The sequence below is a fragment of the Phoenix dactylifera genome, chromosome 8 (genome assembly GCF_009389715.1).
Source record: "Phoenix dactylifera cultivar Barhee BC4 chromosome 8, palm_55x_up_171113_PBpolish2nd_filt_p, whole genome shotgun sequence".
NCBI classification, from domain to species: domain Eukaryota; kingdom Viridiplantae; phylum Streptophyta; class Magnoliopsida; order Arecales; family Arecaceae; genus Phoenix; species Phoenix dactylifera.
This window is the reverse complement of record NC_052399.1, coordinates 16,945,118-16,967,395: the sequence shown is the minus strand read 5'-3', so window position 1 is coordinate 16,967,395 and position 22,278 is coordinate 16,945,118. Positions and strand designations below refer to the sequence as shown.

Here is a 22,278-nt window from a genome sequence, read left to right as displayed (position 1 = left end):
TGCTTCTTTTCCACTCCGCCGTATATTTTTTTTCTGACATTATTAGATGCACTCGTGCGCGTCTAGTGTTAGTCGCTACTGTATAAAATAAATAAACACATAAATCATATCTTTTTCTGGCTCTTTTAAACGAAAACCAGAAAGAAAGTATAAATTTCTCGACGAAGACACGTCAATCTTCCAACTTGCTGATATGTCCGGATCACAGCCTTGGATTTAGGTAATGTGACCATTGGAACGGTCTGTTTAGCTGCCGGAAGATGCGAGAAATGACCTGAGTAGGAATTTATGACACGGTCTGAGGCAGACTTCGTAAATTAAATGGGAGTTCCAGGTAGGTGCTTCGGAAAGAAGACACTGTGGGATGCCTACCTCCCAGGTTCCTTTCCGTGCTCTTGGGGCATTTATTAGAATGTGGGGATATTGCAGTACTCTGCCCTCTGTGAAAGCCAGGAAAACTGCAGTGAGCTCTTCAGCAGGGGTTGTTAATATGTGTGATCAATCGCTCCAAATAGCTGATATGAGCCTTGTATGTCGCTTGGATATGTTTGTGCTCTCTGACTCAAAATAATTTTTTTCAGAAACTGAAAAGAGACTCATATAGCTCATCTTATTTATTAATTAACTGAAAGTTTGAGCTAAATCCCAAACTAAACACAAGCTACTAACAAAACAAGACATTTGGCCATATGTTCCGGGCGGGGTGGTTTAAAAGACAGGTCAGAGGTGTATCTTTTGGATCATCCACTCATCGCTTCCAGATCCATGTAGGTGGATGAATGACCAGTTCGTATTGCTTTGAGAGCTGTGCATCTGATGATCCAATGGTGGATTCGTACGAAGGAAGGTAGATCCGATACAGCCCCGATCCTTAAAGGACCACTTCTGCAGCTATTCAGAGCGAACCTCGCTCGTTTGTACATCTCCAACCACATGCTTCACACATATCTAATCTAGTGCTTCACACTTAGACCAAACCTGAATCCCAATGCACCATGAAAGTTTCTTGTGACCAAGACTGATCCAATTTAATGAAATAGGTAAAGTTGGATTTCGAACAAACTTAGATAGATTGTTGCTTTTTAAAATCTTTTTCCCCCTGCTCTATTTTGAAGTGAAACACTAAAAAGCAACTCCCTGTTGCTATGTTTAATCTTATATTGTAACTGCACTGCTGATTAATGAGAAATCTAGTGACATGAGAGTATTAGCTTAGCTAACCCTTTTTTCTTTCAGATTCACACGAACTCCAATGCCATGCATCTTTTCTTTCTTTGTGCAAACCTATCATTAGGTGTATTCAGAAACAACAATTTATGAGTTGAGTCCTGGAAATAGCTGAAAATATGAAAGGGAAAAAGAAGAGGAGGAAAAGCTCCCACTGCCTACTTTCTGGCAATCCTGAGACAGCGAGAAATCCAGGGAAATGCCAGTATAGGGAATTCACTACTATTATTTACCGTCATGGGAAGAAAATAGTTATCCATCCAGTCACCTACCAAGTTGCAGTGCATCTACAGAGGAGCTACAATTGCTTGGATAAATTGCAAAAGATGACATTATGTGGTAATCTAGCATTGCTATCTTACAAAATCAACTGAAAGCATAATTTGAAGATTTTAACAACATTAAGTCTGAGTTTACTTATATACGTTCACAAATGGCTGAAAGAATGATCATTACAACATAATAGATATGTACAATTTTCCAATCATTATCACCAGAAGGAAGAAAGCTTATGGAGAAAAAATATCAAAGAAACAAAAAAGCAATTCAATTTTTCTTTATTTTCTATGTAAAAATACCTATTTATTTATATTCATTCATCCTTCTTCAGGTCAATCCCCAGGCCTGCAAAAAACGTATCCTCGTGATGAAGAAGGAGAAAACCAACTTGAATGGTGACAATAATAACACAAATACGATGCATATACCTCAGTAGAGGAATCATATATTAAAATATTAGCCTAGAAAGATATTTTAAAACATAGATTCTTAAAAGTCATTGATGCAAAACTGAAGCACCATATTTAACATAGTATATACCCACAGCACATAATTTACAAAACAGTAATCACTATCGTGCTTGCAATTTTGGCTCATTGAATTAGCAATTGACTGCCTTCTACCAAAAAAAGAGAAAGAAAGAACTAGTAATTTACTGTCACCGGACTCTTCTTTTTCTGAAAAAAATGAAATGTAGTTCATCTATTTACAAATTCTATTGCTGATTTTCTTTATCTTATCATCTGTTGACATTGCCATTCCTTGGTTACAGGAAAACTTCTTGAATGACCACAACACTTGCAAGGTTGTATGGCTCAGAATGTTGAGCATTGAAGAGGGCCCAAGTAGCTACATAATTATTACAATCACATCAAGGATAATATTGAGAGGACGAGGGACTGAGTCTATTATAGGGGGTCTAGAATTTACATCAACTGATGTACTAGTATAAAACTAATCAACATGTTTAATGAATACGTGAGAAGGGAAAACCTAAGATTAGTAGGACAGTTGAGACTTTGGAACCTTACACAAGAGGTAGTTCCTATAGAAAAGATTGGTGATAAAGAATTCGTAAATTCAACTATAAAGACTCGAGGCAAGTTTGTTGACTAATGTAAGATCATGAACTCGGTTAAGTGTTTTTAAGTGTTGAATCAGCTACCTGAATGTTGCCATCAGATGTTCCTACGACCAAAATTTCTGCATCAGCATCAACAGCCATGCATTGGACCTTCGAATTGGTGGCTGTCTGAAGAGTTCCTACCCTGGTAAGCTTGTTCTTGGACCAAATCTCAACAACTCCAGTCTTAGAACCCAAATATAACAATTCTGTGCTGATAGCCATTGATCGCACTTCAACAGTAGGTGATATAGATCCAACAAGGCTGTAATCTGAAGCACTCCATATCTGCAACATTGCCGAAGTTATAAAAAACAATCACAAATAAATATAAAGTTTAAGGTTCCAGCTAGTACAACAAACTCCACAAAGTTAAAGGAAAAAATGTTAATATGGGATTTTTAGGTTGTTCTGCTAACCAGCTTTATCTCTCAGCTGGTTGGCACCGGTCACTCCTTGGGAGAGGTCTGGGGTTCATCCTAGAGGTGGTCTCACAACTATATTTCTCGAAAATAAAAAGAAAGGATTTTTATTTTGTTATAAAGGAATCAGAAGAACATTGACAAAGACAGACAAACATAGTGACCGAGTAGAAAGTTTATGACCAAGACAAAAGCCATAGTAGATTCTGATTATCTGAGATTGTGTCTGAACAACAGGGCTAGTACTCAAATCTAATTGCTTTTAGGAAAATCATAAATTAAATAAACTTTGTTAGTCTCTTTTTTCAAAATCAAGTCTGGTTAGACCATCCACTGTATCGCTGCATAATAAGATATCAGATAACCAACAAACAAACACAGATTAAGGGGTTCTTTAAGAACCACCAAAGACAATAAAACAGATACAAAACATATGGTGAATCGACCGTCTCTCAACCATTGTTTGCTCAAAAGAAATCACCTTAACTGCTGCTCCATCTAAAGAAGTGCAGGCTGCATAGAGCAGTCCATCATGAACTTGCACTGCATGGACTGGATTTGCTTTTCCCAGCAACTTTCTGTTACCTGATTGAATTGTACCAAATGTTCCAGTAGCCAAATCAACTTCCTGAAAATTTAAGAGTGGTTAATAAATGAAACATTTGGCACATCTAAAAACCGAGAATTTAGTTGATGATAGGACCATTAATCAAATTGCCAGGATATACTATTTATGTGAAAGCTAATGGGAAAAATGGAAGTGTAAGAAAAACCAAAAATAGAAGAATTCTTAAAATTTCGAAGAATAAAAAAAATCGGTTATTAAAATGAAGGGTACATGAAATGGGGAGAAAAGGTTGCAAGCTTATCTTGATTCTGGTATTTATTTTCGCTGTGATTAATAAATAAAGAATACTTTGAGAGTGAACTGCATTCAAAGTAGAATTTCTCATGCATCATATCCTGCATATGGATGCATATGCAGGCTGATGCACATGAATATGTTTGTTCATGCAAGTAAATTTATGCAACATGTATACTAACATACTGTGCCAACAGAGCAACTTGATCACCAAGTCATACATGACTTTCATACATTCTACCAATATTGACGAACTAAATCATTCAGATAAAGGATCAGTTGGTTTGGGTGGACCTGGATACTACCATCATGACATCCACAGTAGAGCTTCCCTTGTACAAGAGCCAAACACCTCACATATTTGCTTGGATTTAGAAGTTTGCAGCCTCCATTCCAAGATAGCACCTAAGCAATGAAAAAAAAAGTGAATGGAGATTTCATTTAAATATCTGAAAGAAAGATTGCATTCTCAGAATCAATGAAAGGCTTGGACAAGACTTATATTTCTTAATTCACAATATTACAATTCTGAAAATGATTTAAAAAGCATAAGCATAACTAGCCTTCATTCAGCGCCCAAATTCAAATAAAGTTCGATCTCAAACAGGCAAAGTTTCATTTTATTATGATTGACCAAAGAACCTTGAGGAGCTTTTTCAAATGTTCGGTAGAGTAATTGTGGTTATCTTGGCAGTAAGTGATTATGTCAGCAAGTCATTATAAATTCCTAATGAGAATTACAACAATAATGGTTGGGAGAGCAACCCCAGAAGAATGCATTTCACAATACCTTGACACCAGCTCCATGTGGAATAAAACAAGCGATGGTATTTGCAACGGTGAGATTATGAACTGGATCTTTCATGTCATGAATTTCTACACAATGAATCTGCCTATCTCGAACATACCAAACCTATCATAAAAATCATGGCTTTAGGTATCTATGTAAATGTAGCTTTGTATAAAAATTATAATTACATACTCTCACAGTCTTGTCAAGCGAACCACTGTATAGTTTCTCTCCAGAATTTGATAATGCCAAGCTGGTGACTGCCTTTGAATGTTCACGTGTTGCATGGACAGGATGAAGAAGGTTCTCATTCCCTTCCCAGACCTGTAATGCTACAGATTAGCAACACAAACTAGGCCCACAGAAATCAAAATGATTAAAGTTGATAACAATTTCTCAGAAAAAGAAAATCAAAAATCACAAATAAAGATGAATATAGCATATACTTTTCTGTATCTTTTCCATGAAGATACAGGCCCTTGGTGTCCATGAATTAGTAAGTTCAACATTTAGGATGGCATCAAACCGGAGTTTAATTAATAAAGGCTTGACGACAAGAGGGATTTGCAGGTACTGCAACTCCAGTGCATGGTGATACCAAAGGTGAAGTGATATCACGGATTCAAATTTTGCCATGATTGAAGTGTAGCAGCAGCAGATGCTATCTGATGTCAATCCAAGTCCAAGCACATATTTTTGGATTCTTGAAGAAGATTAAGAAGTTATATCATTTAATGTTTCATTTCTTCAGGTTTAGTTATCGGATTTTGAAACTTCAAATTAAATTATAATTTTAATACTTGTCAATTCCTGATCTCATCATAAGGGCATGTACAGAGAAGACTTAAACTAAATAATCATTTTACTAAGAGATTGTTTATTTTCTAGGTTAAACCTATCTACTTGGCTTCTATTCCTGACCTCACCATAAGAGCAAGGAGATAAGGCATTCATTTTTTTCCCATTTACTTAGAAGCATGTCTGGAACATGATGAAGGGTTGGTTCAAGAAGAATTGGTCTTTGACCACTACAAAAATATAAAACTCAAGTAAAAGACAGTTTGTATTCCTTAATTAATCTTTGCAGATTTTCCCATCCTTTCAAAAGATTTTACAGGATATCCATTTTTTCCCTTTTCTGGAGTTAACAAAAAATATCTTATATAAGAATGGGAAATCTATTAATCTTCACACATCCTTCTACCCTGGTAGTTAATATTAGAATGACAATTGTACTATGTTTGTGCAGATTATGGAGCAACAATATAAGAAAGGTAACTCTTCAAGCTTGCTCATGCATGCAAAGTGTAAAGTCACGGTATTGGACCAATTTGGAAGAAGCAAGACCTAAAGGCTTTTTAAAAACATATTGATTAGTATGTTGTATATTCTTCTAATCAATGCATACAAATATATATGGATTGCATCCATAGCTTCTATACAAACAGATTTGGATGTAACTCATGCAGAGATACTGCCCAAGTGTCTTAACCAAAGCATAGTCCATAATATTTTACGTGTTTCCTGTTCTCTTGTTATAGTAGAAGGGTTCAATATCTGTCACGTTGTGCTATGTGTTTTTTCTTTTTTAAAAACAAAACCTTGTACCAGTTTCTTTAAAAGCATCGGCCACACAAAATTTAAATTCGATAAAGCAACCAGCATATATGAGGAAAACAAGCTGTTGCAGCAACAAATAACTGAGGTTGTTTGGTTAATTGGTTATGTGCCATATGGTCTTTAGGACCCAGTACAGAGAACAGCTGTGATTTATGCAAAGTTCAAAATGTTTGGAAAAAGGAGAGTGAATTCGAGAAAATCAGAAACAGAGATGTAAAATAATTTGAAGAAGTTCACATTACCCCTTTATAGGAATATGAAAAGCTAGAACTCAAAAATCTGTCTTGGTTCAAATATATGAAGCAAGGCCAATTGGTTGTTATTGTGATACTACAAACTACATAAAGCAAATTCTTTCATCTAATTACACGAACAATGAGATGGGATGTCAGCAAAGACAAAACATTCACCTTTATCATTCCATCTGAGTGTCCAGAGAATATCCTATTCTTGAAGCAAATTATTGCCAACACTTCTCCATGTGTGCTGCAATCAACTTGAACCAACTCCTTATGATTCCAGATATCCTGCTACCATGAAAATTTACTGTGTTAGTACTCCACAGGAAATCTTAAAAGGCTTCTTAAACAAGGATCAATAGAATGGTGAAACTTACAACGCTGGAATCTTGTCCATCTGAGAGAAGTTTTAGCATTTCATATGCTAAAACAGTAGACTTCTTAAGCTCTCTTAATGCTTTCAATATGTCCTTAATGTGGAGATTGAGGTCGTGCAATCCCTCTGAAAATTCAGAACAACATGATATGCAGCCTTAGACAAGGAAAACTTTCTGGCCTTTGCTCAAAGACATCACCAATCTCTACATTTTTGTATAAACCTTAATTCATACAGCAATATAATTTTTTAATAATAATGAAAAAAACTAACAAAAATGATTGCATTACATTTACAACATGTAAAACATTGAAAGCAGTAAATTCAATCACAGGTCCTTAGAATCATTCTGAAGCATATGCTCATGGATGAACAACATTCATCCTATTAACAGTTTGTTTCTTTGCATTTAGCTAATGCTTGTAACCTTGTAGTCTGAAGAACAATCCGGGTCCTTACAATAACTTACCAGGGTCATGCATAAAGCTTCTCAGAGCAAGCATGGCAAGTGCTTTGTCATCAGTATGCCTTGCAGACTTGAGAATTGAAACAAATTGTTTTAGCAAGCAAACCCTTGCGGCTCCTCGTATCCCAGTATCAGGAAGAAGAGAGAGCATGTGAGTGAGCCAAGTGGCAGATACAAGACATGCAGAGAATATCTCTATATTTCTACTCTTCAGACCGCCAGCTAAAGCTTCAAAAAGTAACCCAAATTCATGGCTGGCTAAAGCATATGCCATTTTTCTCTCCCAGTCATTAGCAGCCTTCTCTTCCTCCTTTAATAATAGAAGAAGGGCAATGGAAACAAGAAAGAAAAAATGTCAGAAATGAAATAGATAAGTGGCATAGGAAACTGATCAAATTTAGGCAGCATATAAACTGTTACAAGTTATGTACACCCACATTTGGAGATGCAGTCTGACAATCATAAATTTAATCCAACCATCTAACTGAAGATCTATTGAAGTTACTTGTTAGGATAGTTAGTGGCATATAGCTATCATGATTTTCTTTTTCTAGACAAATGGATATCATGATTTTCAGTTCTATGGGGAGTCAAAATGGATGTGCTTTATGTTGTTGAGGTCAGTGACCACATACTGCACTGGATTTTGGTAAGTGGATAACAAACCTAGTGTCCTCTCTCCCTCTCTCTCTCTCTCACACACGCAGAGAGACATGTGTGTGTGTGTGAAAGGTTATATGATTTTCTCCTTCCTCTTCACAATATAGTAACTTCACAGTATAGTACTTTTCAAACTCGGATTCAGAATAATAAAATAATAATTATAACTAACCAAATTATCTTCAGAATCCTCAGGAACATAGGTGCTCTGTTCTGCTCGCATTAATGCTCTGTAGCTTTTTTTCATTCCTGCATGCTTTAAAACAATAGCTCGAGCAAGTGGTTTCCCAGAGGATGAAAAACTGCCTTGGAGAGACAAGATCGTTTCAGCAGCCAACAGTTGAGCACTTGGAAAATCTGGATTTCTCAGGCATGAAATAAGAGCATCTATGGCCTCTTCACGATACACACTAATCTTTCTTGGTTCCACCTGATGAACCACATAAGTTCATTGATAATAAATATTTTTAAAATTTTCAAAGTTTGAACTTACTATGCATTATCTAGGATGCAAGGTTGTGTCCATATCCAATACATATTGGATACCGATACTTGTCAAGTATGGTCAGGACATATGATTTAAGTATCCTATTTTTAAAATTTCTGGGCATGAGATAGATGGAGGGATTTTTTTCTTTCTTACTACTTTTTTCCCTCCTTCCCACTTTTGATTATTGTTGACTATTAGCGAACATATCAATTTAATGTTGTATCCCAGCCATACCATATCCTATTTTTCAAGATATGTGATATCAGTTTATTTGTATTGTATGGTATCAGTATGATGTATCTATGTCCGTGCTTCATAGTTTACTATCTATGCAAATAATAATTATCAATCTACTATAACTTTATTATAAATAATTATTAAACTGATATTGGTGGGTTCAACCCATAATTGATTAACAACTGTTTGCAACCATGAGGACTTGAGACTCTGTTTGGAACATGCTGGAATATTGTGTCTGATACAAGACTCCTGCTACATCTATTTGCAATAAAAAGAAACAGTGGGGAGAAGGTATATAGAAGTCAAACCAAAAGATCAAGCTGGAGAAGAAGACCAGCAACAACAGGGGACTGATCCTGCAGAGGTGACTGTAGATAGACAAGGAGCATATGCATTGTGCTGAAAACACCTTCATCCTTTATGATATGAAGAAGCTGCTCGTTGAGCTTCCTCCTAGAGAAAAATAGTTCACTTCAGTAATTAGACTATTAACATTAAAAAACAGCAAGGAATTGTTGAAGGGTGTGGCATGCAAGATTGCACAATAAGTCTATTTGAACATCATACCTGGCTAATCAAGCCACAATAAACATATTACAAGCAGATAGAAGGCAATAAAGGTTCATAAATTGTTCCACAGTGTAGCTTTGTCCATGGAAAAATAGAAGCAGAATTTCTCATACAAAGAAACAGTATTCAGTTTTAACCACCACCCCACTCCTCCATCCCCAAGAAAAAAAAAAGAAAACGGGAAAAAGGAATTCAGAAAAGAAGATAAAATAGCTATACCTGTTTAGCTTCACTAGCTCAGAAAGGAATTGAATAATCTCGAACTGGTCCACATCACTCACCATAGCAAAGCTTTCTAAAACAGGTCCTAACTCAGCTTTATCAGCAATAATGTTCCTGCAATACCCATCCTCCTTCATGCATCTCAGCAAGATCCCAACTGCAGTGATCTGCTCCCCCACCAAGTCTGCTTCCAAGCTTGGAATCACACTCTCAACTACTCTTTCAGAAATTAGCACGCCAACAATTGTGGGTGCACTTTTATGATCTTCTCGTCTCAGAATATGCCCCAAAATAAAAATTGAAGCAGTCTTGGGCTTAACACACATTCCCAACAAATCTTCTTCCTCTCTTTTAATAGTCATCATTAGGGCCTCTAGCATATCCATTTCAATGAGATTCTCCCATGAAGGAGTTAACAAATAAATCAACACCACAACCTCAACCAATCCCTTCTTGAAGAGAGCAACCATGCACTCTACATCTGAATCAACCCGGGTGAGTGTCTGAACAACAGATTTGTCCTTGGATGCCAGCTCAGATAGCAGGAATACTGTCACTCTCAGCACATGGGGGTTGACAGAGTTGAACAAGATTTCTACAAAACCATTGACAACTGCAGGTTTTGAAAGTGCTGCTAGGATCTCAGGTTCCATCCTGCTTTCCCTCCAGAACTGTTCGATCTGGAGAACAGCCATTTCAGACTCGCCCAGAATCTCAGATGTACATAGGTGTGATATTGCAATACGTAGATCACCAGTTATTCCATCAGTGGAAGCTTGAGTTATGACACTAGTTGGAGAAGGTAAATGCCTCGGCGTATTCAGATCTTGGACATTCTTTGAGGGAGGATTTTCCATTCTGATTGGAGTTGAATAGGGGTTCCTTTCCTGCCAGCCGGCTATAAGCCGTTTGAGCACATAGTTAGTTTTGGGCAACTGGGTGCTATGAAGCTTTTGACGAGTGATTGGGCATGTTGATTTCCCCCGGTCCAGCCATTCTTGGATAGCTCTACGTTCATAGGTCTGGCCAGTCTCGAGTGTCACAGGGTCATCAAATATGTTGCTAGTTATGGGGCAGATAAAGTCCTTAGGAGGAGTTTGTTTGCCAAGGGCAAGGATGCTATCAGAATCATCCATTGGAGGACTTGAAGAACTGAAAAGAAACGGTAGAAAAGGAAACAAGAAAAGATGAAAATTTTAGCCTTTTAGCTTTGATATTCTGTGTCACTAGCTGAAGGAGGAAGAATAGAAAAGGATTTCAATTAAATGCAGGTGCTCATCTCTGTATTGAAAAAACTCAAAATGGTCACAACATACCATGTGTCTTGGGCAGACGCTTCCTCATGCCTGTGGTGTTGGATTTCATTGGGCTGCAACAAGGCCTGATCTATGTTCTTTTCCTACAGGACAAACAACATAAGTGATATCAAAATTCCAAAACTATAAAATAAGGTACATAGATATATCAGACAAGTAGGACTACAAAGAAATTGTTCTCGTTAGCATCAAAGCTTTTTAACCTTTATATCAGGGTCAATTTCAGAAGAGGAATCCACTGAGTTGTCATTACAAGAGAAGGCAGGGCCACTATCAGAAATCAGGTTTGCTGCACAATCTCTGCCATCACTAGAAGGTTGCCTGATGAGCAGATGTATAGGGACTCTTTGAGGATATAAAGATGGAAGATTTGCAAGTTTTTTTGGACTTTTGCTACTGTGCTGCCTGCTAGACAAATCAATAGACTGATCTGCATCAGCCCATAATGGCTGCCAAGGTTCAAATAACTAAGTTATAAATTGGAAAAATTGAGGAAAAGAAATAGGCAGAGAAAAAAAGCAGCCAGCTAACGGTAGATGTTGCTAGTAAAGAAAAAGAAAGAAAAAAATAAATAAACACAACAACTGAACACTGATAGAACATTAGTATAAGGAAACATAGATACAAAAATTTCTTTATAAAATGAAAAATTCTTAAATATTTCAAAATTATCGAGCCTAATAATTTTAAGGAACATGAGAGATATAACCAAATTCCTTTAGTGGGACCTTCACAAATCAAATATATAATATTGACAAACAGATTGGTCATCCAAACATTCATTTGATGCAGTAACTACACCCAATGGCTAAAGATGGAGTAGTTGTTACACATCTATAGTAGTTTTCAGAATCATTTAGAATTTTTCAATAATTTTTCCTTGAACATTCTGTGTACTTTGCACAGAGTGTTATATTCTAGCTAGTGGTTGCGTCCCTCTTCCACCAGCAGAGGTTCTGGGTTCAAAGCTTTAGAGATACTTTTCCGACCGCTTGAAATGATATCTGTTGAAAAATGTCAAAAACAAATGGTTCCCAATATTTAGAAAACAAAATGATACTAGTAAGCAAAAAAGGATGAAGAACACAACTGAAGGGAAAAAAGTAACCAGCATAGTGAAAAATGATATCATAGGGATTCTATGTGTTAAATTATCCAGCAAGTGGATGAACATCAGAGAAAGAAGTCGTAATTAAGTAAAAATGGAGATCGCATGAATTATGGGCAGAACTGTTCTCAACTCGCACTATAACGGGAAGATCACTGACAAAGTTTGAAACAAAACCGAACATACATAATAAAACTCACCAAATCAAACAAAACAACTTGATTATAAACTAAATTTGAATGAAAAGTGTTAAGATGCAAAACTTCAATCAGCAGTTGAATCCAAAGGCAAATCCGTGGCATGATCCCAAGACAAATCACGGTATACCAGTCAAGGAATTCATCAAGCATCAAAACCAACAGAAAAACAAACTAAACTTTTTCTTAGAAAAAAGAGAAAAAATCGAATCTTTGTGCAAGAAAACGAGGAAAAAGAAAGAGTGCATTACATTATACCGTCCCTGCCCACTTCTTAATCCAATTGCCTCCTGACTCTCCTCTTCCTCCTCCACTCCCTCCTCATTTTCCCCTCCCTCACCATCGAACATCCTAAGAATTAGCTGCGGTGGGCCCCGAGCTTGCCGGCTTCCATCGGCCGATTCTAAAACCTCCTTAAGGTACTCTGCATAAACCCTAGCGTTGGCATCAAGAACGTCCTCGTACTCTCTCTCCAACTTCTTCAGCTCCGCCGCCTGCCCCCCGCTCATCCTCGAGAGCAGGCTCACGGCGGCAGCCGCCTCCGAGCACCCATTATCCTCCACCGCCGACGCGGCCGCCAGAGCCGGTGAGGACGAGTCGGAGGACAGGATCCGGGCTCGCTGGTCGGCGAACCAATGGAGGAGGGGGAGGAGGTGGGGCAAGAAGAGGTCCTCGAAGACGGAGGGCGCGACATCGTCGCGGGCAAGAGCAGGGTCAAGGGCGAAGAGATCGAGGAGGGCGAGGGCGGCCGCGGCGGGACGGCGGCGGAGGGCGTGGATGAGGGAGAGGAGGAGCACCGAGAGGGGAGACCGTCTGGGGAGAGAAAGGAGGAGCTTCTCGGCGGCGCGGAGGGCGGAGGGGGAGGGCCGGGCCGGAGAGGTGGCGGCGGAGGAGTCGACGTCTTGGGAGAGGAAGGAGAGGGCTTGGAGGGAGGCGGGGTCAGGGGAGGGCGGGCGGCGGCGGGCGGCGGAAAGGATGCGGTGGCGGAGGTCGGGCTGGGAGAGGGCTTCGTCGAAGAAGGCGGTGATGGCGCGGAGGACGGCGCCCGGGGTGACCGCGGTCATCGTACCGGCGAGGCGACCGGGTTTCTGCCCGTTGGGACGGAGCGTCAGCATTCGCGCCACAACGCTGCCGAGCATTGATGAAGCAGACAGTGATTCGAAAATGACCTTTATATTGAAACCTAATTACTGAAATGCCATCAGACTGGAAGCCGGCTCATAGGCTCATAGCTGGACGCAGACGAACGAATAATGGCATGGGAGTAGATCGGGGAGATGTAGGGGTATGGTGGTAATTTGAGGAGTCGTTAAACTGGCAACGGCCGGCTTCCTTTTTGGAAAGTCCACGTGGCAGCACAAAATAGGCCTTCTAGTTTGGATATCTAGTACTTATTTCCAATTGGGTGGGATGCGGTGCACGCCATACTTCAAGATTACTTACATAGGCCATCTACTATGCACGAATGGAAAAGTCCGTGCTGGATCGCGTCCAGCCCCAGTCGAACAAAATGTTTCAAGTCGGCAGCGGAGCTGATCTCGCCTCGGGAAAACGTTAAGGTTCGTCGGCACGTACGATTCCGCGGCAATAACGACAGGACGCGCTTTACCGTTGGACAAATAGCTGTTTGGACTCCAAAAGCGAAGTGGTGAGGACATCCCGCCATTTGAACTGGCCTCAGCCAAAAATTTCAATAAGAATTGAAGTTTGGGTCTCTAGTTTCCTATTCTTAATTCTTAAAGAACCAAGTTGGTGAGCTGAATTCTGGAAGATCCAAATGTCCCTACATCCGCAAGGAAAGATTCAATGTTTACAGATTTATTTCTTGTTTAAAATGACTCTGAAACTGTGCATCTCTTTGAAAAACAGGGTGCCAGACCTTTGAAGGTTGTAAGTTTTGTTTTTATGTTACTTTCTTTCGAGATAGTTCAAGACAGACATAAAATTATTTCTTGTCATCTAAACCAACCTCCACAGTTTCCTTCTCTTCATCTTCAATACCGTTTTTTTTGACCTCTCTTCATTTTCAATCATCAATTTTTTTTTAGGCTGTACAAGGAACAAATTTGACAAATAACTTATCTAATAGTAAGAGCCGGCAACATTTCTCACATCAAATGAAGAAGAGACAGAGAGAGCTATTAAACAAATGCGAGCATTCTACTAAAAAAAACAAATAAGAACATCAAGTAGATTCATCTAGCTGAGACATGAAATACCAATAGAACAAATCAAACTATATTTTAGAGAGACTTTGCTAGACATTAACTATCAGGTGAAAAGATACCAATTTCATTCTAAATCTGTCACACCTTTTCTGTTTTTTTTATGAATAACATGAACTAAAGTTCCCTCTACACAATTGTTTCTTGTATATTTCTGAAGTAATCAATGAACCAAACTTGTCGCAAGAGCAACAGAGTACACATTTTGACTAGTTCTTCCAATTGAAGATCGTTATACACCACCTCGTTGGCCTTATCATTGGGTCGCTTTTGAACAGGCAGCATGACTTGCATGCTTGCTATTACTGTTTTTCCACTCTGGACCTTGCGGATGCGTTTGACTGTTGAGCTTAGATCATGCTCTCCCTTGTGAACAAGGCCAAGTCTCACCTTACCTTCCAGTGTGCACTAACTTTCACCCAAGGCTTCCTAAAGTCCTGCCTGCATTAGTAAAGACTCTCATAATGAGGCCATTCACAGCCGCGTCCCTTTAAATATGTGCTTTAATATATACTAAGTCGCTTCTATCGACGAAATGAAGTTGTAATGGAAAAGGAGGGGAAAAAATGTAGGAGAGTTGTTAACTTGGAATAGAGCTTGGATGGTCTACAAAAGTCTATAGTTGACTTTAATGCTGACTTGTGAAGGAAACTGGACCCATAAATGTAATATCAAAATAAAGTGCTTCTCCATATAAAATTGATAATATCAGAGGCCTTTAAATGACACTACCCGTTACTTACTGCAACATTTCCATGAAAATGATCCATAAGTAGTCACTGGATCAAATGTCACTAATAGCAAGCAATCACCATTGATGTACCATATATTTATCAATAATATGTTGAGACTCAACGGAAGCCATGATTTGAATCTTAAAAACATTGGGTTTTGCAAATCTTCTCACCGTGCAGGGAGAATGATACTTTCCCTTCAAAACACTGAATTGAAAGAAGCGGCTTTGACAGGAATATGATAAGTTAATAGACTTAAAAGGTTATGTACACACATATATACGTATATACATATACATACATACATACGCATGCATATTTGTATGTACATATGATTCAAGTACTTTGAATTCTTCAAACGTTTTCACCGTATTTGCCTTATTGGTATCCAAAATTTTGATAATGTGAAAACTAAAGCCCGTGCCGTTTAACTTGAATGTGAGATCAGAGGAATGTAACAAATATGTTACAACTAATGGCCACTAACAGCATGCTCCCAATTACAAGGGAAAAGGATGTTAATGGAAATAAAAAACAATAGGAGAATCAGGCACAAGGATAGCTCGTGCTAATCATTAAAGCACACACCAAAATGAATTTCTGTGGATTTCAAGCATAGCAGCAGCAGGGAGGATGGCAACAGGTAGTCTAGGGTCCTAGGGATGCCTGCGATAGAGTAGATGATAATAGTTAAAAAGTTTTGGAGATTGATACCAATGATCTGGATTAGATTTCCGGCTTGACCTGACTTTGGTTGAATTTCCACCAGTCCTAGTTCTAAAAAAAAGAATGCGAAAGTTTTGTTTAAGACAGTATCTTGTTAGCCAATGGTTTCTTCATTCCTAACAAAGATATATTGGAATAGATTTGTTGACTAAGGCCATTAGAAAGATTTGGCAGGCACATCCTTGAATCCTTTCTGGAAATCAAATTGGTTCTTATCATGACATCTTCTGTCAAAGGAGGCAAAAAGAAACAAATCACAATAATCAGCAAAATCCTTTACTTTTCACAGTTCCAAAATTCTAATATTGTACATCTTTTTTTTCTGTTCTTCTAAGTCTTGGGTGCTTGTTTAAGGAGCCAGAACTTGAATTCTTCTTACTACTCTTCTCTCTCTCTACACAGCACTCCTGAACTTTAAATCATCTCACACATTGGATTATCAGGCAGACAATCATTTGAAGGAATGATGCATCCAATAATGCTATAATGTTCATATTAATATTTATCCTATACAAACATTTGTATTTCAACGGATGCCAAAGACTTGCCAACTTGTCCAAAATGAACCTCACCTGCTCACTTCCTTCCATAACAGAGATCAACCCGCTGCTTGTCTCTTTAGATCTCTCCCATCAATTGACTACGCCTACGAGGGTCTGTCACTTGTCCAAGCTTTCGAAGGTTTAACTTAAGCCAATTTGTCAAGGGCAGCCGATAGCATTTGGAGCTCCTCACAGATTCTTCCCTTAAAAAAAATAATAAAAAGAAGAAACCAGAAAAACTGACACATGTAGATATTTGGCTTTATTCGACTAAACATCACATTTGAGATGTGGATCTACAAAGAAAACTTCCTTACCACCAGGAACACGATTAAGCATCCAGGCTGCACCATTCCTGCAAAGTTGGTATTGCCACTCCAATGTTTTTCATGTCTCTGATGTTGCCTGGTTCAAGAAAGTAAACTTCAATTATACTTAAGTTTCTTCAAGCTATTCAAGTAACAAGATATCAAAAACAAAGTGCATCTACTTGTAAATGAATGAGATAAAGAACTAGTCATGGGTGCATGAGAGAGAGATGTGATATATGGTTATTGACTGCAACATCCTCAAGGGGATATCATGTTTACTAAACTAATTCACTCACCTACCCTAAATCAACGACGACAATCTGAAAATCCTAAAAGCCATCTGAGCCAACTGGAATAGATGATAAGGAATGTGTTTCCATTTTTATATTTTTGGTACTATATCTTGTCATGCCAAAACATCAATATATCTGCTAGGAAAAAGCTGAACAAAAAGAGGCACTCACAGCATTCATGTCATCATGTGAAAGGCCAAGAGTGTCAAGCTAAACATTTTGGTTTTGGTTGTAATGGTCTTTCCTTCAATCTGCTCCATATTCTTTTCATGCTTGTGGTTAGTTTAATGTTGGATTTCCTGATTTCGAGAACTTTGATAGTGCAAAAACCAAACCTTATTCACATTATCATGAGTTCCAATAACCTAGCTTTTAGCTGTCAATCAGATTTTATATTGTTGAAAGGTGGTGTATATAATATCCATCAACTAAACAGAACGAAGCTTCCAATCACCAAAATATATACAACCATCAACAGAAAATACAGGCAAATAGGACATAGAGGAAAGGATTATTAGCGTATACTATCCAATGAAAGTACCTACCAAGATGAATTTCAGGAGTAGCAGCAGCTGTTGCATCGACAATGACAGTAACAGACTGGTAATCCAAGGATACTGCATCAAAGACAGTCTGCCTAATACAATTTGGTGTTTGAACTCCTGAACATTGAAAAGTTGGATGAGTTAGTTTCCAAAGAGTATTTCTAGGATGGAACAAAATGTAACGGTCCAAAAACATTAAAATGTTATGGCACCTCATTTGCATTGTCAGAGTAATTGCATCGATCAGCCAGTATAAAAACCAACAAGAGGATATTCTCACCACAAGCAGTGAGCTGACCCCAACTATCTGAAGGGGCTTTATAAATCCTCCATACTGCCTAGTATGCTTTGGACTGGCAACAGAAAGGATATAAACATAAAAGAAGATTTCTTTGCTGGTAGTGGTGGTTTGGGAAGGGTGGGGGACGGTGTGATGTTGTTCAAGATTTCAGGATAGAATGCCCAAAACACAGCCAAGTGATGGAGAAGGAAGCTCCAACACGATCACAAACAGTTTAAAATGTCAAAGTCCATGAACTGAGGCAAAACACTTGAGAATGCTCCAAAGAATAGCAAGAGCAATTAAATGAAAAAGTACAACAAAGATGGGAAATACCAGCTGTTATTTTCAACACTATACGAATCCTCTGACCCAAACTTTCTACAAAACCAACATGTGAGCATGTGCATGCCCACATAAACAGAGAGAGGGGGAGAGAGACAGAGAACAGGGAAGGGGATGTGGTTAAACAAACGATTATTCTTGATTATAAGTACAAATAAACTAATAAACCTATTTAGATACATTTTTCCCAACGACAAATCAACTTCAGAACTTGATACAAGACTCTACAATTGTACAGAATGGTTCTTGTAATCCTCAGAACATGTACAATATCGCATTGCACATTTTTTAAATTTGTTCCAAGCAACTTTGAAACTGAGTAGAAATTAATGAACTATGTTAAACCAGCACATGAGATCTTATGCTTGATGGAGAAAGCTGACTATTGCAGATACCAAAAAAAACAAAAAGTATACAATTTACTCTGTTGCTGCTTACCAACAACAACCAAGCTCTTGACTCCAGAGGTCTGAAGAAGAGAATGAAGTTGTGTGGCACAGAATGCACTGAAGCGTGTCTTCACCAACTTGTAGTCTCCTTCCTTTATCAAGAGTCCATCAACTAGATCTGCACCTTTCGAACCATTCGTAGCAGGTCCTTTACCATCGGTATACAAGTGCCTGCGGAAGAGTTCTACATCTCTTCCTAAAGGATCATGTTCTCGAACAACCTACATTCTCTATTCTTTTACTGTCATTGGTGTCGGATAAATAAAGTAACACAAATGACTTCAAACATAAGGACCATCTGAAACTTTCTACAAGCTTTCTATGAAAAGGTGTATTAATCCTTCCAGAATTTCATTAAAACATGAAAAGTGCCTTAGGTTACCATAATGTGCACACAACCTCTTTTATTTTCCTATTTATGTTGAAAAATGTTCTTCAATTCGATCCTCTGCCAAGTATCCATTGGGTATATGAAAGTAAAAAATAAAAGATGTTTGAAAAAGCAAAAGAAGTTCACAAGCATAATGTGAAAAATATTTTAGGCAGTTACAAGTTATTAAAAGATTCCGCCCAAATAATTTAAAATAAAATAGTTAATATTTAATTATGATCCAAGTTATCTTTGTGTTCATACATACGCATTCAAAATGCTTTGTGTTTGTGTGTGTGTGTTCACAAGCGTCTGCAGTTGAATGTAACTGTACAGTGTACATGTCTAGGTATGCGTCCACAAATCTGCAGACATGTTTCTGAAATTAATTTAATTAGATTAGAACTTGAAACTTATAGGTGAACAAGAATAGTGACAGGTCATCTTGATAGTCCATATATGTAAGTTCTATTTTCAAAAACACTATATAAAACAGGTAGAGAGTAAAGGGAAAAAAAAGGGGGCCCTTAAAACTGACCCATATCACAAAAATTCCACGCTCCCTTGCAACAGAAATGGCCTGGATGACAGATGGGACAATAGCTTGGCCTCCAGCCACACACATCGGGCTTTCCGGCAAAATAAAATCATTCTGGAAATGAAATAAATAGGGTGCTAATCAAAACTTTATATACCTAGGGTAAGTTGGAAATTAACAAAGAAATGTAGGATCATTTAACAAGAAACAAATTCCCAATTAATTTGGTAGGGAACTCTCTCAGATGGTGGGCAAAGAGTGGCTACAAGGAAAAAAGGCAAAAGGAGTAAAGAAATTGGGGCACAAGCAGAAATCTCTCTCACCTGCATATCAATGACCAGCATCGCTGTTTTGCTCCACTTCTCTGCATTAGATTGGACAGTTTCTCCAGAAATCTACAACATATGCAAAAATAACATTACAACCTACCACAAATATAGAAATGATGACATAGGTACAATCTCAAAAATATGGGATATCTTTTCCAACAAAATCCAAAGAAATAGTAGCAGAACTATCATCTTAATAGCATAAGTAAAATTGCATTAAATAAGATATCTTCTCCGCATAAATCTACAAACTAAGTCACTAAGATTCAATATTTTTTAATCCAAAAGATGATTTAAGGAAAAAGAATCATAGTTAGACTGCAGTAAAGACAAAAATTTATGATCAGAGACAGAATGCCTGATCGTACCAAGACCGAAGGTCTCTTCCATGTGTGCTTTATGTCTAAGTTAATGGCAAAGACGATATCTAGAAAAAGATTTTTTTTTCTTTTTGATAGGATCTAGAAAAAGATTCTTGATCTAAGCTAGGGAAAGCAGATAACGAATAGATACATAAAGATTCAAATGACACAATCAGGAGGAGGAGAAGAAACGCTAGAAATGAGATACCTGAGCCGCTGGGATTGCAGCGGTTGGCCTTCCGGAACGTCCGCTGCTCAAGAAAGTGGCCGTCGCCGGTTCCGTGGGCGTTCGACGAGGAACGAGCGATATCGCTTTCGACGGAGCTCGATCTCTGTAGCGAGCTCCTCTCCATGTTCGAATAAGGGGTTTAGGGTTAGGGTTTAGGAGGAGGAAAGGTCGGGTGGAGGGGAAGGGAGAGAGTGGGGCGAGAGCCATGCTTGAGGGATTTGACTCCGGCGTCCTTTTGCCCGTCGCCTTCCGTTAAACCCCAGCAACGGGGGTACACTGTCCTAGCATGAGTACAGGCAGCTACGTCAGTATCAAGTAAAAACACAAAACAAAAAGAACTGTGGACTGCTAAGTCAAAAAAAAAAAAAAAAAAAAAAACTCTCTGAAATGGTGCGCAACGAAGGAGGTGACCCAGTCAACAACTTAGTTTGCCTTTCAAAAAACATACCAGACCTGGAGGATCCGGCACTTCCGTAGCATCCGGCGAATGTCACTCAGAAGCAGGTGCTCCCCCTCCAAAAGGCGCGCCCTCAGGGAAGCTGAGTCGCCCTCCAGTATGATAGAACCAGCCTGTAAAACATATCTCGCATAAGAGAGCCTTTTCCAGGCTGCCCTGAGCTCCACCACAAAAGCCGAGGCCTTGAAGGAGCGGCACCCTTCTGCTGCAATCAGCCTGGCGCCATAATCTCTAATGACAAAAGCCGCTCCCGTCCGATCGGCATCATCGGGCATATTTCCATCGAAATTCACCTTTAGACGTTATCCAAGAAGCCCGATTCACTCGAACTTTACATGAGTTCTACAATCATTGTTATATCCCACATCGATTGATTAAAGCGGAGTGATATAGTTTGATAAGCTTGGACCGTTTTGTTTATTTTGCTTGCTTATTTTTTTAATGTATACGAATGCATCCACTAAAGCTAGGAAATAATAGATTACGGAGTGTCCAAGATAACTCTTTTTCTTCAGCCCACATAGTACTTCCGACATGGCTGGCCACATAGACAACCATCCAATCTGCAGCCTCGTTGGCCTCTCTAAATATATGCTTGGTTTAAAAGGCTCTTCCATCCCTCACTATCATCAAGATATCTCAAAGAAGTGTGGACCGTTCTTTACCGCTTTGTTTAGGCTTGTACGCTCTATTTAGGCTCTACGAGCTACTACGTCATGCCTTAACCCTGGCTAGCCTACATTCTTTGTACTCTTCCGCATCTCAATTAATCTGGGGGAAGTGATTCACTTCCTCCATTACCCTTTAAAAAAGAAGGTCAGACGGATCCAAAAGAAATATGATAGAAAGTTAAACCAAATAGACAGAAATTTAGTCTCAGTCTTTGTGCTCACTACCAGTTAATTGAAGTATCTTTGTAGGGGTTGCAAACAAAAAGGTGTCTGCTCCATTTATATTATAGCAGCATACTTATAATAAGCATAAAAACAGTTAAACGCAATTGAATAGCAAAAATACAATGAAAAGAGTGCTCGAAAACCTCAATTTATGCATGTCGATGATGGATAGAAGCATAGGAACAAGAGCCCTGCAACTCAACTAATGCCAACTCTGCAACAGTTAATATTCAAAACAAGCTAGTTGGTAGGGTTAATCACAACATATTCTTTTCAATAATGAAAGATCCTAAGTGACTCTATCATGACTGTGTTACAAGAAATACTGCTTCCCGGCGTTATTAAATAGTCAGATAACCACCAGAGCACATACTTCGACACTATCTCGATTATAGGGAAACTGAAAATCAAGATAGTGTCGAAGTCATTTTCATATCAAG

At 38.5% G+C, this 22,278-nt stretch overlaps 2 protein-coding genes across 12 annotated transcripts; both read right to left on the bottom strand.

Annotated features, from left to right (window-relative positions):
- Window positions 1-1,598: 1,598 nt before the first annotated feature.
- Window positions 1,599-13,303, bottom strand: LOC103702597 (putative E3 ubiquitin-protein ligase LIN). Of its 2 annotated transcripts, XM_008785087.4 has the most exons (15): window positions 12,459-13,303; window positions 11,106-11,351; window positions 10,903-10,985; window positions 9,584-10,738; window positions 9,103-9,247; window positions 8,237-8,494; window positions 7,408-7,714; window positions 6,940-7,064; window positions 6,734-6,850; window positions 4,896-5,027; window positions 4,704-4,826; window positions 4,208-4,318; window positions 3,533-3,679; window positions 2,672-2,917; window positions 1,599-1,851 (listed from the first exon to the last, which is right to left on the bottom strand). In XM_008785087.4, exons 1-15 carry the CDS (start codon window positions 13,269-13,271, stop codon window positions 1,834-1,836), a joined length of 4,026 nt encoding a protein of 1,341 aa, XP_008783309.2. In that variant the 5' UTR covers window positions 13,272-13,303; the 3' UTR covers window positions 1,599-1,833. The 2 variants fall into 2 exon arrangements, 1 of the variants encoding a protein (XP_008783309.2); XR_005512876.1 differs by lacking the exon at window positions 1,599-1,851 and having other exon boundaries at window positions 2,753-2,917; window positions 4,219-4,318.
- Window positions 13,304-16,146: 2,843 nt separating this feature from the next.
- Window positions 16,147-22,033, bottom strand: LOC103702553 (probable inactive nicotinamidase At3g16190). Of its 10 annotated transcripts, XR_005512875.1 has the most exons (9): window positions 20,934-22,033; window positions 20,465-20,761; window positions 19,889-19,960; window positions 19,566-19,679; window positions 18,647-18,878; window positions 17,584-17,700; window positions 16,752-16,839; window positions 16,636-16,673; window positions 16,147-16,582 (listed from the first exon to the last, which is right to left on the bottom strand). XR_005512875.1 is itself a non-coding variant. In XM_039129083.1 (8 exons), the coding sequence occupies exons 2-7, from the start codon at window positions 20,690-20,692 to the stop codon at window positions 16,766-16,768; spliced, it is 837 nt and encodes a 278-aa protein (XP_038985011.1). In that variant the 5' UTR covers window positions 20,693-20,761; window positions 20,934-22,033; the 3' UTR covers window positions 16,147-16,579; window positions 16,747-16,765. The 10 variants fall into 10 exon arrangements, 8 of the variants coding, with proteins under 8 accessions (XP_038985011.1, XP_008783253.2, XP_008783250.2 ...); XR_005512874.1 differs by having other exon boundaries at window positions 16,636-16,839; XM_039129083.1 differs by lacking the exon at window positions 16,636-16,673 and having other exon boundaries at window positions 16,147-16,579; window positions 16,747-16,839.
- Window positions 22,034-22,278: the final 245 nt, after the last annotated feature.

Excerpts from the sequence above, each read along its gene's own strand:
- LOC103702597 (XM_008785087.4), bottom strand. The coding sequence starts at position 13,271 with ATGACCGCGGTCACCCCGGGCGCCGTCCTCCGCGCCATCACCGCCTTC. Across the intron at positions 10,739-10,902 it reads GCGTCTGCCCAAGACACATG|TTCTTCAAGTCCTCCAATGG; the intron begins GTATGTTGTGAC and ends GTTTCTTTTCAG. Across the intron at positions 7,715-8,236 it reads AGGATTCTGAAGATAATTTG|GAGGAAGAGAAGGCTGCTAA; the intron begins GTTAGTTATAAT and ends CTATTATTAAAG.
- LOC103702553 (XM_026802805.2), bottom strand. The coding sequence starts at position 20,692 with ATGGCTCTCGCCCCACTCTCTCCCTTCCCCTCCACCCGACCTTTCCTC. Across the intron at positions 19,680-19,888 it reads TGCTGGTCATTGATATGCAG|AATGATTTTATTTTGCCGGA; the intron begins GTGAGAGAGATT and ends TTTCATTTCCAG. Across the intron at positions 17,701-18,646 it reads CAAGAGCTTGGTTGTTGTTG|GAGTTCAAACACCAAATTGT; the intron begins GTAAGCAGCAAC and ends TTCAATGTTCAG.